The sequence below is a fragment of the Miniopterus natalensis genome, chromosome 16 (genome assembly GCF_054644295.1).
Source record: "Miniopterus natalensis isolate mMinNat1 chromosome 16, mMinNat1.hap1, whole genome shotgun sequence".
Taxonomy (NCBI): domain Eukaryota; kingdom Metazoa; phylum Chordata; class Mammalia; order Chiroptera; family Miniopteridae; genus Miniopterus; species Miniopterus natalensis.
Window position 1 is genome coordinate 120,485 of NC_142096.1, and position 13,557 is coordinate 134,041.

A 13,557-nucleotide genomic window follows, 5' to 3' on the forward strand; every position below is an offset into this window, starting at 1 on the left:
AAGCAAGTACCCAGTGGTGGTCCCTGCTGTTCTGCTGGACTCTATTAATCCTCACTTTCAGTTTTCACTAGTTTAGTACGATGCCCTTCGCTGGTCATCCATCAACTTGGAGCGACTACAGACATAGAACATGAACACATTCAACCTGCCTTTCCTGTCGGGTTTGCTCCTCAGTGGTTTCCATGGCACATTCCAGGGAATTCTGCAGAGACTGGAGCTGATTCAAAGTCTCCTTCAATAAAAACCGAGTTACAAACTGTTCCAAATTGGAGGCCTCTTGGTAGTCCTGAGGATGACAAAGCACATGCAACTAGAAGTACGGCAGGAAAAATTAGGAGGGATGATTTCCCCAAGTACCTGTTAAGCTCAGCATAGCCCTGGGGAAGGAGAGGCAAAGAGGGGACACTGGGTGTGGGAGCCCAAGGCTGGGACCACCCACCCACCAGACACTGAACAAAGGTGCTCGTCTCCCAATGCTCCTGCCTCAGTATCAGGAAAAAGGGCAAAACCCAGAGAATTATGGAACACAAATCTGTAAAAGGGAAAAAAAGGTTATCTGAAAAAACAGCTGCAATGTGACTAACTCGGGTTTGTTCTGTGTCATTTCTGTAATGGCCGATGTGTATTTTCTCTAGAAATGTTCCATGTTTCAGCAGCTAGCTTACTCCCCTCTTGATATGTTTATTATGTATGCTCTGTAGTATACTAAAGCCACAGGAAATTATGCACAATTATCTGAAAATTCAGAAAGTATTAGGCTTATGATGTTTAACCAGTTTTCTGAATCTGCTTATGTGCTTCCCTTAGGAACCTCACCTGCAGCTCATTGGCACCTAACTTCCAGCACAACCGCTCACCACAAAAGCAGCGTCATCCCAACAGCCCAGGCCCACACGATCTTCACACCTGCCCAGCTCCCTCCAGGTGGACAGGTGGGTTCTGGATGGTGCTACCATGGCTCTTGTCCTCTAGAGTCTCAGGGAGAACTGAGAAAAAAGAAAACCAGGTGGCCTGGAACAAAACGGTGCCACACCCTCCTTCAGGTCAGGACCTGAGAGTCTCGGGTGGGAACAGCACATATAAGCCAAGGAAAGGGCTTATTTGGCTTCATCCCTAAACAAAAAGACTTTTTTTCATGGTTGAAAATACAAAACTGGAAGGAATGATGGTGACAAGGTAATCAGGAGACACAGTGTGCTAGGGAGCCTTGGGGACCGCTGTAAACCCAGACAAGACTTATTTAATCTTCCCAGACCTCAGCTTTCTCACTTACAGATCAGACTAAGCAACTCTGGCACATTCTGCTTGAACTTTTCTGTGCTTCTATCAACTCTTAAGTCAGGAAATGTTGGATTCGGGACCTCCTAACAGAAATTACTTTGGAATTTGTTTCTTCTGTTAGCAGAACAGCCTGATGTCATAGAAAACCCAGTTTCTTTCCTAATTTGAAATCACAAAAGGTTTCAATCATCAGTGTCTCTTAAGTCCATTAATTTTTGCAGGTGAACAACACAGAAAATTTTCTAATTGACCTTATTTAATGATCTTACTTAAACATAAAATATTTTAATACCTTTACATTCTACCTGAGAAACTAACCATAAAACAAAACATTACATGCTCAAAATGACATAAGATATTTTAGTGAGTTAATTCAAGCTAAAAAAAAAAAATACAACACACTTTGTTTGAGCAAATACCTTGTTATTTAGTGGCAATAAAGATTTCAAAAATTATTTCTTTTTTTTTCAAACATATCTTTATTGATTCCAGAGAGAGGAAGGGAGAGACAGATAGAAACATCAATGATGAGAGAGTCACTGATTGGCTGCCTCCTGCACGCCCCCGACTGGGGATTGAGCCCGCAACCCGGGTATGTGCCTTGACCCAGAATCAAACCTTGATCGCCTGGATCCTAGGTCAACGCTTAACAGCTGAGCTATGCCCAGCCAGGCTCAAAAATTATTTCTTAATGTGTCCTTTAAAACTGAGTAAAGCTTTCCTTTCAGATGACAATATGATAGAAAAATGTGTGCTTGATTCATCCCCACAGTCATTTCCATTTCCCAAAGCAAGTTTTTAGATGAAATGTATTAAAATGACAAGAAGACATAACTGTGGTCAGAAGTGATGCCAATTACATTTGCATCTTGTGACAGACCAAAGCCAAGGGTGGAAGCTTCAGGCCTATTTCTAAGGAGGTGACATCTCCCAAGCATCACATGGCCCGTGGTTTCCCCATTTAAATGTTGCATATTTGTCATGTCAGAACTATGGAAATGAGATTTCTTTCTCACTTATCCAAATGAAACACTCCAGCCACTGCAATTGGATTTTAGCTTCTCAGACACAATGGTTCTGCCTCTGGCTGCTGGGCCTCATGGTGCACAAGTGGATGCTCACCAAGCACTGGTTGTTGGTCGATATACTCTGGGAGTTTCCTGTTTGCTATTGTCATCCTACTGATGAAGACCCTGGTAATATGAGAGCAGATACCTAGGGACAGTTAAAATCAGACACACCATCCATCACAGCAAACCAAGGAAGTGTTACCAGGCTAAGATGTCTTCCCACTCTGAGAGTCTGCAACCCTCACTGGTGACTCTGCAGGTGACACTGAGAGATGGCATGACCGGCCAGTGCATTTAGCAGAAATGTTGCTGCCTTGACCCCGAGAGGGGTGGTGGGTGGGTTTGAGGCTTCGGGTGATGGATTCTGAGTCAGTTACATAGATTCACCATTATTGATGACAAGGGAAAGATCTTGTTTCCTCGTATCTCTGAGGATCCTTCCAGGGTCCACTCAGGCATCATCTGTGTGTGGCCTTTCCTCCTTCATCCACCTTCGCTCACGGGATCGGCATGTTCCCTTCCTCTTTTTGTTTCTGCAACATCGCTTCCCTATCTGGGATACAGAATTTATCATTTCATGTGGTCACCTGTGTCAACTTGTCTCTCTCCCCAACCCTGGGCCAGCTCCTTAAAGGCAGGGATATGTCTTTATCGTCTATCCCTACCTTCAGATGCCCAGAACAGAGCCCATCTCAGGGCAGCTGCCCCACAAATGCCTAAAGGGCAATGAGAAATGGGGACCCCTGGAGACTTGGACACAGCAGAGGGTCTGAGCCCTGGATGCTCTGCCTTCACTCCCCAGGCCCAGCTGCCTCCCTTGCCTCCAGCCCTTGCGGGCAGAGGTGGCTGCTCCCAGTCTCTGCAATGAAGGGAGAAGCATCTTCATTCTTAGCAGGCAGTTTGCCCTCGCCTCATTCTCTGGGCCACCAGCGAGCCCTCTTCCCTTCCCTTCTTCTAGATTGTGGGCCCCACTGGCCTGGGTCCAGTCTTCCTTCTCTCGGATGCGCAGATGTCCTCTGGAAGGCAGTGGCAACGAGGCAGATGGGAAGTTAAATAGATAACAAGCTGGAAAATGTGAAGGCCTGGCCCTTCCCATTCCCAGCAAGGGACCACAGCATGAACTCCCAGAGGACGGCTGCCTGTTAGCTTGGGGCTCGTGCTCCTCTGAGCCGGAGCTGGAGTCTGAGAGCCTGGCAGGAGGAAGCGCTGCTCTGAGAAGGCAGTAGGAATGCACGGAAGGCCCAGAGTCCAGGTTCTGTCCCTTTCTTCAGTTTAGTGCGTTCTGTGTGTTAGAGAGGATATGAGCAAATGGAGGTGACTACGTGTTTCTCAGATTCTAGTTGTGTTCAGTCAAGTCACAGATAACTGTCAGTTAAGTTAGTCATTAACTGGACATTGTTAACAAAACAGCACTAATATTTCCCACCTGTGCTTTGGAAACCCAGAATGTAAACATTTTGACCTGAGCAGAAGTTCCCTCTGTGTGGAGCTTCGACGGGGCAAGGATTCAATGAAGTGAAATCTGGTATTAGCAGCACCTCAAGGTCAGATTTCCCTGGGCTGCATGTGCGTCTGCATGGTCAGACAGTCCCTCAGGAAGCTGGCTCCGGCCCGAATGGATAGTGAGGGGGCAGGGACCTCCGCCATCAATGTACCATGAATCATTGGAGCTAATTAGGAAAATCAAAGCATCAGTCGTCCCTATTTGTACTTGCCCGACTTGAACATCAATCAAGTCAGTGGCACCCAGTCTCAGAGTCTGCTTGTTGAGCTCAGACACACAGTCTCGTTTAGCTCAGGTCCTGCTGGCTTTTCACTAGAGCCCTGACACCACTGTCAGCTCTGAGTAGCCTCCATGACGGGGCACGCTTTTACAGGGACAAGTTGTCTTTTTCTCTTTCTACTCTCCCCCAAACTGTTGCTTTTTAAAAACACTGACTCACACTATGTTATCTATGTCCTATTTCTTTAAACATTCTTAAGCTTTCATTTTAAGTGACTTTTTTTAAAACTGGGAGGACACTATATCAAATATAAGCCTTAAAAAATTAAAAAATAGTTACTCCAAAATATATAAGGAGCTCTTACAAATCAATAGCAAAAAAACTAATACCCTGATTTAAAGATGGGCTAAGGACTTAAATAGATATTTCTCCAAAGAAGACTCATGAATGCCAACAGGTATATGAAATGCAAGTCAAACCACAATGAGATATATCACTCAGGACGACTCTTATCAAAAAGAAAAACGAAGCACAACATTCGTTGGGGAGGAAGAAACAGAACCCTCCTACATTGCTAGTGCGGCAATTTCTCAAAAAATTAAAAACAGAACTATCAAATGATTCAGTGATGCTACTTCTGAGTACTTAGAAGAAAGATTCAAAATCATGATTTTAAAGAGATATTGGCACCCCATGTTTACTGCAGGCCTATCCCCAACAGCCAAGGAAGGGCCTGAATGTCCACAGACAGATGAATGGACAAAGATAATGTAGGAATGGAATACTATCCTGTCTTTAAAAATGGAAGGAAATTCTGCCGTATGTGACAAGACGGATGAACCGTGAGGACAGTATGGCAAGTGCACTAAGCAAGTCCAAGGAAGGTAAAGACTGCATAATTCCTGGGACTCAGTAGAAGGAATAATTGGACACATATTTAATTAATAATTAATAACAGTAATAGGGTATCTATAGTCCATTAATGTGGAAAACAAAGCTCAATATCAGAAAGTCACTGAATTTCATAGGCAATCAGCTCATCAACCAAAGACAACACACTATAGCATCAGAAGGACCACTGAGTCCAGTTCCTCGTTTCTACAATGAGGTCCAGACTCATCACGGCTACTTGCTCAAGATCACAGAGCTCTCTTGGACTGGACTACAGGTGTTCTTCTCCTGCTGTCCCATATGAAAAGGTGTTTAAATGCAAAAAGCCCACTGATGATTTCTGGTTGGTGTTAGTTGGGTCTGGAGAGAAACAGGTTCCAGCCTTGTGAAGCTGAGGGGCAAAGGCTCCTGATAAAACAGTGTCCTGAAGGGTACCCCTGGTAGGAAAGCTTTTCAGGGCAGAAAATGGGCCATTAAAAAGGAGGGAAGATGTCATCTAAATTGCAGATGAAGTTCTCTTTCAGCTGATAGTGGCAAAAAGGCAGCATAGTTTCTAAAACCCAGAATTTCTGGAACAGAGACACTTAAATCCTATCCGCCTCAAGGGTTTTTCTCAGAAATGTCTGCAGCCTTCAGGTAAAGATTTACCTATGCTGGAATTAATATCTCCAGGCTGCAAGTTGCTTCATTTATAATTTTCCATTCCTGTTTCATATGTGAGATACATTTTCTATGTTCTGTATTGAATCAAACACTCAAAAACCTTAATACTGAAAGGTAAAATTTAGATTCTAGAAGAAACAAATGTAATTTATAACCTCACTATCCACAATCTATTTTTCATAACAGAAATCACAAAAGTCAAATATTCAGAACAATTAAAGTACATTTATGTTACTGGAAAACAAAACCAAGAAACTGATGGAACAAAACTGATTCAGTTATTATATAAACAACAAAAAGCAAATTTCAAGGAGGAGCTTTCAGCTCCAGGCTTGGGGTTCTACAGAAAATGGAGAAACTCACAGACAAGGATGAGCTCTGATAGGAATCTTGATTATTTCTCACAAAAGGATTCATTTAATCAGAGGCTTAGATTTGGCTCATTTGCCATGGCAACGGCTACAGAAGCCTGTACCTGGGAGGTTACAGTGACAATCTCCATTATGCTCAGAGGCTGCTGTGTTAACAGTCTAGTGATTGGACTGAAAGCAACTAATTTGAGTATTTCTACCCAATTCTGAATAATACTTTCTGATCCTCATGGAGGGTGTGGTTCTATGCAGGGTGGCAGGGTTGGCCATGGAATCCCCTGTGTGTTTTTCTCAAATCTGTGAAATGGGAATATTGGTCTCTTCCAGTTGTGTTCACTGTTTCATCTAGTTGGGGGGCGGGGGGGCGGCGGCAAGAAGAGAACCAATTAATCTAATCCTGTAACAAGAGTAAATATAAAAAGGAGATATTCTTTAAACCCACCGGGTATGCTCAAAGCCATCTAAATCTCATCAGCAGTGGCTCCCAGGAGGCGGCTCCTGGCTGCTCTTGGTAAACCAAGCCCACGGGGAAAGTATTCCTGACTCAGTACGTGCTGCACACTTGCCACAGACTTAACTAGTTCCGTCTCACGGTGTCACGTTAGGAAGGTCGGGGAATCCATCCACAATCCCCCTGGAGCACCAGGCGTGAGTCCGCTCTGATCCATGCCTGATATACTCTGTTGCTCTTTGAAAAGCAATGAGCTTCTCAAAGAATTGGTAGGTGTTTTGCTTTTTTTTAGCATAAGATTACATGTTTCAGTGATGCTGAAAGGCAATACTACCCGTGGTCTGAAAGAGTAATTACAAGGTCTATTACCACAGCACATGGAATGATCCAGCCATCTTACCTCAGTCTCTTACAGAAACTACTTGGGCCAGATGTGTTTCAAAATGCTTATTTTTTCAGAAACTAGACAGGCACCCACAACGCAGTTGGGGCAGCACCTGTAATGATCTCACTGGTATTTTTGCAGCATAATCCAGAATATTAAAAAGGGTTTGCCACCAAATGGACTTTGGTGCTAAGCTTACCAAACAACAATTAAACCAGACCATTCAGTGTTCAGAACCGTTTGGGTTTTGGAATTGCAGGTAAGGTGAGAGGTAGACCTGCAGTGAATTTGCATCCTAACTCCTCAAACAATCCCCAGGATTGGGGAAGCAGAAAAGGAAGGGTGGCCAAGAATTTAGCTTGAAATAGGAGGAGGGGCTGTTACTGCCACGTTCTTTCTGCTGCTCCTTTAAGTCTCATTTACAAAACGTCCCTCAGCCTGAGTCACACAAAGACCTCTGTACCTGAGGCTCCGTCTAAAGTGAGTGTCTGGGAGGAACTTCCCTCTTACGGAACATTAGCTCATTGAGTGTTACTTGTGCTCTGGTTTGCGAGAGAAAACACAAAAGCACTGAGAGCAGGGACTGGGGAAGGAAACAGCCCGTGGCCGCAGGCCGGTCCTCGTGGCCCGCCCTCCTTGCCCAGACTGAGGACCTGGCTAGGTTGCATTAAGCCTTGTGGGGCAGGACAGGGTTCAGTTTCCTATGGTTTCTCTTTGTCAACACTCGCTTTTTCTATCACATGAAAAAACACAACACTGTGATCAGGGTGCTGGGACAGCCCGCCACCTCCTCACTCTTTGTTCCCTGTTCTGCTCCTCTTGGCGCCTGACAGTGGACAGCACCCTGGGGTGGAGAAAGCACCCTCACCCTCCACATTACACCTTTTGTCTGCTTCCCTCCAGGATTGGGAGGTATGGGCTCTGTCCCCCCGGTGGGTATTTATAACTGCAGGTGGGCAGGTCCGACACCCTCCCTCCTGTGTCCCAGAGCTGTCAAGTCTGCTCTGTGGCTGTGGATGGTCTGTTCTGATCACATTAATGAGGTGGTGGCTGACTAGGGGCTGTGTTTTATTTTCAGGTGGAATTCATTTCTTTGGGTTTTGATAATTGTCCTTGACAGACATCTGCCGATGAGTAGCAGCCTGGTCAGTAGGGCAGGGAGGCCTGTGCATCCCTGCATTCACCACGCTGAGCCCTCCCAGAAACAAGCCACTTGCTTCCGCTCTTGACGTGGTTTTCACAGGCATCCAACATGTGTGTCCAAACCCTGAAGGAAGGTTCACCTGGCCTATTATCCATCTAAAAAGAATCATGGTGGGAACTCCTGGTTTTTGTTTTCTTTTGGTGAGTCAATGTTCCAAACTTTTATTAGGTTGCTCATTAGCTGTTCTGTTGACTCTCTTTCTCCCTTATAGGGACAGTATGTTTCCATTGTTCTAAGAAATAATCCATCCTATCTGTGTAAAGCTCCAAACCACATTTAGCAATTTTTTCCAAAAACAAAGGCTGACCCCTGGGAATGACCCCAGAAATGAAGAGATACGTGGTCTCTCTCGACTCCCTCCTATGGGCCACACACAGTGCTAGACACCTGCACAGGTCTCACCCACCCTCCCGACAGCCTGGGGAACAAGTAGGTTATTCATAAGTATCCACATCAGTCATGCAAATGAAGACATGATGCCCCAAGGCTACCATGGGCCCTCGCTAGTAGCAGAACTGGGATTCAAATCAAGTTTTACCTGATTCTGAAATTGTTCTTTCCAGAGACAGCTCTGCTTACACCCTCATTTGTGGAGTTTGAGGAAGACAGTTTCCCTTTATTAGGGGTGACCTGGGCAGAAGTCAAAGGCAGAATTGACAAGGAAAGAAAAAGCTTCTCTCCTTTCTAGTATCATGTATTTCCTTACATATGGGAGAGAATCAGACTCTATTCATCATCATCATTATTAAAATATTTACAATGGAAAAAAGTGTTTGGAACTGTTAAGAACAGACAACTAAATATGCTATCAGCCCACCTCATATGGTATTTATGCTACGAGTCTCTTCTTCCTCCTCATGCTAATATTATCATCATGAAAATGAGGCTTCTGTTCCTGGAAACTCTAAAAATATTGTTCACCTGCACCTACCATGTTCTGCCACATTATAATTTTGGTTATGGCTCCCGAAATGTCAGAACAGAAAACTGTGAGCTGAAGATGTGTCATAGACAAAACCATTTTAAAGACGAGTTTTAACACAATGGACTAAGAAAAAATTCCAACTGTGAGAACACCTGATGCCAACCTACAGTTGTTTTAAAAATAGCATCCTATACAAACCACAAAATTGCATGAGCACTGTGATTAAAGCGGCTAAGCCCTTTCTTCTTCCCAGCCCTCCCCACTGGCCCATGCAAGGACCATGCCTGCCTCAGGCACCACTGGGACCCTGCAACTGGACACAGGGGGTCTCCATAAATAGAACATTCAGAAAAGTATGTTGATGCCCTGGGCAAGCAGTCATTCCAAATTTTAGAAACAGTCTTCGGTGGAAATTCTATGAATCTGCTCCTTCCTCCCCAGCTCCTCGAGTGACAGTCACTTTGACTCCCGCCAGCTCAGAACTGACTGCAGTCACCCAGCCCCTGCTCCCTTCCAGCTGGTCCCCGATCAGCACTGGTCTGCAGCATCCCTCAGCTTTCCTGTCAGCTAATATGTTCAAAATCTTACCAAGTGCCTGAACCAGCCCCAGCAGAAGACACCTCAAGACACTTGGGGTGACTGACAAGTAAGAAGTGATATGTACATATACGTCTTGTACCTACCCTGGCTGGGTACCTCAGTTGGTAGGAACATCATCCTGATAAGCCATGGTTGCAGGTTCATTCCCCAGTCAGGGCACATACAAGATGCAACCAATGATGCATAACCAACGTTTCTGTCTCTCAAATCAATAAATAAAATTTTAAAAATGATAGGAGCAATCAAAATGCATTGTTTCTCCACACGTGCTTACGTTATTTCTTTTCCTTAGGAAGAAGCGGAGTTTAAGTCTTGTCCCGCAAGTGTGGGCCACACTTACTGACTTGCCTCTAATGAGCAGGACACAGTAGACGCAAAGGGACGCTACTGCCCAGCTTACATTATTGTGCTGGTCCCTCCGTCTTTGTCTCTTCCGTCTCTATGATCATTCTCTTTGGAGAAAGCCAGCTACCATGTCACACGAGCAGCCCTGTGGAGAGCCCGTGAGATGAGAACAGAATCTGCGTGCCCAGCTGTCTCTAGTCCCTCTGGATGTGCCAGTGGCAGCTGGGAAGCAATTTCTCAAGGACCTTCCAATGGCTGCAGTCCCAGCTCAAAACTGGACTGCAACCTCACGACCATCTCAGAGCCAGAGTCACTGAGTTAAGTAGTTTCTGGCTTCCCGACCCTCCACAGCTGCCTAAAGTCACTGCTGATTCGGGGAGGAACATGGTGCCCAGCAGTAGGCAACTGTTACAATGGGTAAGTCCTAACACATTTTCTCTTTTCTCTCTACCCATCCAGGACCTTTATCTTTTCAAGAAATTGGCTAGAAACCACAGCAGCTTCAAGCCAAAAAGAGCCAGGAAGAAATTCACAGGGCTACGGTTTGAGATTTTTGTCCACATCTTAGCTGTGATCTTTAGTGACTTATCTAATTTTCTTTTAACCGTAGTTTCTTTAAACACATACAGGGAAAAGCAGAACCTACCAAATAAAATATTAGAATTAAATAAGATACTAAAAGTGTTTAGTATAGTCTTTGCTAAGTGATAATTGCTCGATAAATGTTAGCCATCTTAAGACATTATTATTTTTGTTCAAAAACAAAAGTTAAGAGGTTGCCCAGCTAGACATTCAACCTCACAGAGTAAAGCACGCAGCCAGTTTCCCACCACCTCTGTGCACAATGAAACAGCCTCCTTCCCAGACTGTCAGATGGCAGACCACCTGCAGGGCCATCACTTGCCTTGAAAAGTGAATGACCTGCAACAGAAAGTCAAACTGAATTCTGCTCCGGTCCAGAGAAACTCTGGGGGTGCATCACCTCTGAATCACCCACAGCTCTCAGGTCACTCTATAACCCCGAAGGCCATGTGCCTGGCACAACCACCAGGTCACAGAATAAATCTTTCCACAATGGACACCACACAGCATCTTGTGGCCAGGAGCTGTCTTGTCCTGAACACACCGGACGCATAGGTGCAACAACCACACATTCATTTTGTATTCAAATATACTATTCAAGTAAAGGCACTGGCAAACTAAATAATCCTCAAATAATACTGGATATTTTTTGTTTGCAATGGAAAACCAGAAAGGGCAAAAACTTTAACCTGATGATAACTGATGCCTGTCAGATCTGAGAAACACAACCCAGAACAATTTTTAATTTTTCCCTCTGCACCTTCCCACTTCAGGCAAAAGAGATGCGTTCCATCAAATCAGATTCTGGTGACAGAAGGAATCACACACAGGGCTGCGCAACCCCTAGAAACGCCTGCGCTGACTTCTCTTTCCTGTAGGAGCTTTAACATTCCAGGGATCAGCTCCTCAGAGGCAGGGCTTTAACCTCAAAAAGGCGACCAAAGTTCAGAACAATGTCCTTGGGCAAAATCAGCCAGCCCTTCTGTTTAAACAAAATGTGTACTTTGTAGTCGTCATTTCATTAGGCAGAAAATTAACTCCCAATTTTATTAGGAACATAAGTGTTCTAGACAGCAACTGAAGAAAGATAAATTTTTAAAAGATTACCGTGAAGGAAAAAAACAGTTATTCAAAACCATAGGTACATGACACCAAACACAATAGCTTCTCACCACATCTTATTTCTGGTCAGTGAGGGTGGAGGGACAAGGGCTGGGAGGAGGACTGCCTGGAAATAGAGAGTGATCACAAAAAAGTGATTATTTGTAAGGATCCCAGTGGATTTGTGGTACAGCAGAGGTTATCTGGAGCCCCTAATTGTCATAGCTCTAGGAATTTTTTTTTTAATTCCTTGCAACTCAAGATTATTTGCAAAATCACTGCCTGGTACTTGTAGACTTACTGAAGGAACAGTAAATAAGGTAAAATGTGGAACCTGAGTCTCCCCATCCATAAGCCACAGCCTCTTCTGGGTAAGTGAGGCCTCTGGCAGGACCAGCCCCCAAACTGCTTACTCAAAGGTCTAAGAAAAGCCCTTACCTGCAGACTATTCTATTGTCTTTCTCTGTTAAAATGAAGCCCATTCTTTGAAGTTTTATCTGACTACTCAGTTAACACTGATCTCTTTATCTTGAATGTCAAGTTTATTCATAGCGTAGATCAATGCACTGACAATTAATTAAATACTTCATATGTTCACTGATTTATCATTTCTGTGTTTTTTTCTCTTCTGATAAAAATATATAAAGAATCTGTTAATATTTTACAAGTTTGTACTTGTGTAATATTTTGCAACATTTTTAAAGTTATATTTGTTATTATGAAAAATTATCTTGTTCCTCTAATATATAAGATGTCAAAGTGCAGAGCCATAACTCACTATGATAGGAGGCCCTGAAGTAGAATTTGAAACCTTATGTAACAACAATAGGAATAAAATCTGGCTTCAAAGTTCAGATGAGAAAAACAGGAGAGGTGAGTCAGAAAGCCAGACCTTGCAGAAACTGGTTCGTTTTTCTGGAAGACGGATGGGATGGGTCGAGTCTTCCTGTAAGTGGCAATGGATCCCCATCTTTAAGCCACAATATTGGCGGAGGAAGGTAGATGGAATGCCAGAGAAAGAGCAGCTACTCATGACTACAGCTAACCTAGTTACCAGATACACATACAAAAATCAATCATTTTCCAATATACCACAAATATTATGTTAAGGATGTGGAGAGGCAGACCATTTATAAAAGCAACAAAAATATAGAATCATCTATATGTTGACTTAATAAGACATAAAAGGAAGCTTAAAGAAATGGAGAAATATACATGCACCTGCACAGGAAGACATAATATTACCAAGATGATAATTCTCCCAAAATTACTCATAAATTTCATGCAAATCCAATGAAAATTCCAATGGATTTTTTTCCCTTAGAATTGGGGAAAAAAACAATTATGACTCTTATAAAATAATGTAAAAAATGGTCAAACAGAAAAAAAAAACAACTGTTTGGAAAGGAAGAGCAATCAGGGTAGACTTGTGCTTCCACATTTTCCATAGATAAACATGGTCAGGACACTGGACAATAATTTTACCAGTGGGAGTGGACATGCACTCACACATGCCCAAGTGTAAGCATTTAGCAGATGATGAATGTGGCATGTGAGACAGCACATAAAATATAAAGAAATGGCACTGGAATAGTTGGTGAGCTATTTGGAAAATACACAGTTGAACTCCTAGTTGGGTGCTTTCGGGTCCCTTACAAATCTACCCAGACTCAGGAGACCACCTATATGTTTGCGTATTGCTCTCGAGTATATTAGCTTATCTTGGGCTATACTTCACTCTCCTAACAAGTAAAAAGCTCAATATCCCTTGTTTGACATGGCCTGTAACTTCCCCTGCTTCCTAAGTAAAGTTCCACCTATTTCTCTGATGGTAATAGAGTATATTTAAAAATGTATGAACTTCCCTTGCCTAGATCTTTGCTTATGTACCATTCATTCTTTGATTTCAACATTTAGTTACTATTCCCGCATTTAATATCTTCTGCTTCTGCCTGTAATTTCTT

General features: G+C 43.5%; 1 protein-coding gene across 1 annotated transcript in view; it reads right to left on the reverse strand.

Annotated features, from left to right (window-relative positions):
- NECAB1 (N-terminal EF-hand calcium binding protein 1) overlaps window positions 1-13,557 on the reverse strand; it is a 52,534-nt gene that overhangs the window by 19,039 nt on the left and 19,938 nt on the right. Inside the window, exon 6 of the mRNA XM_087825590.1 lies at window positions 150-286. Coding sequence (XP_087681716.1) covers window positions 150-286 — 137 coding nt within the window. The remainder of the gene's footprint in view (window positions 1-149; window positions 287-13,557) is intronic.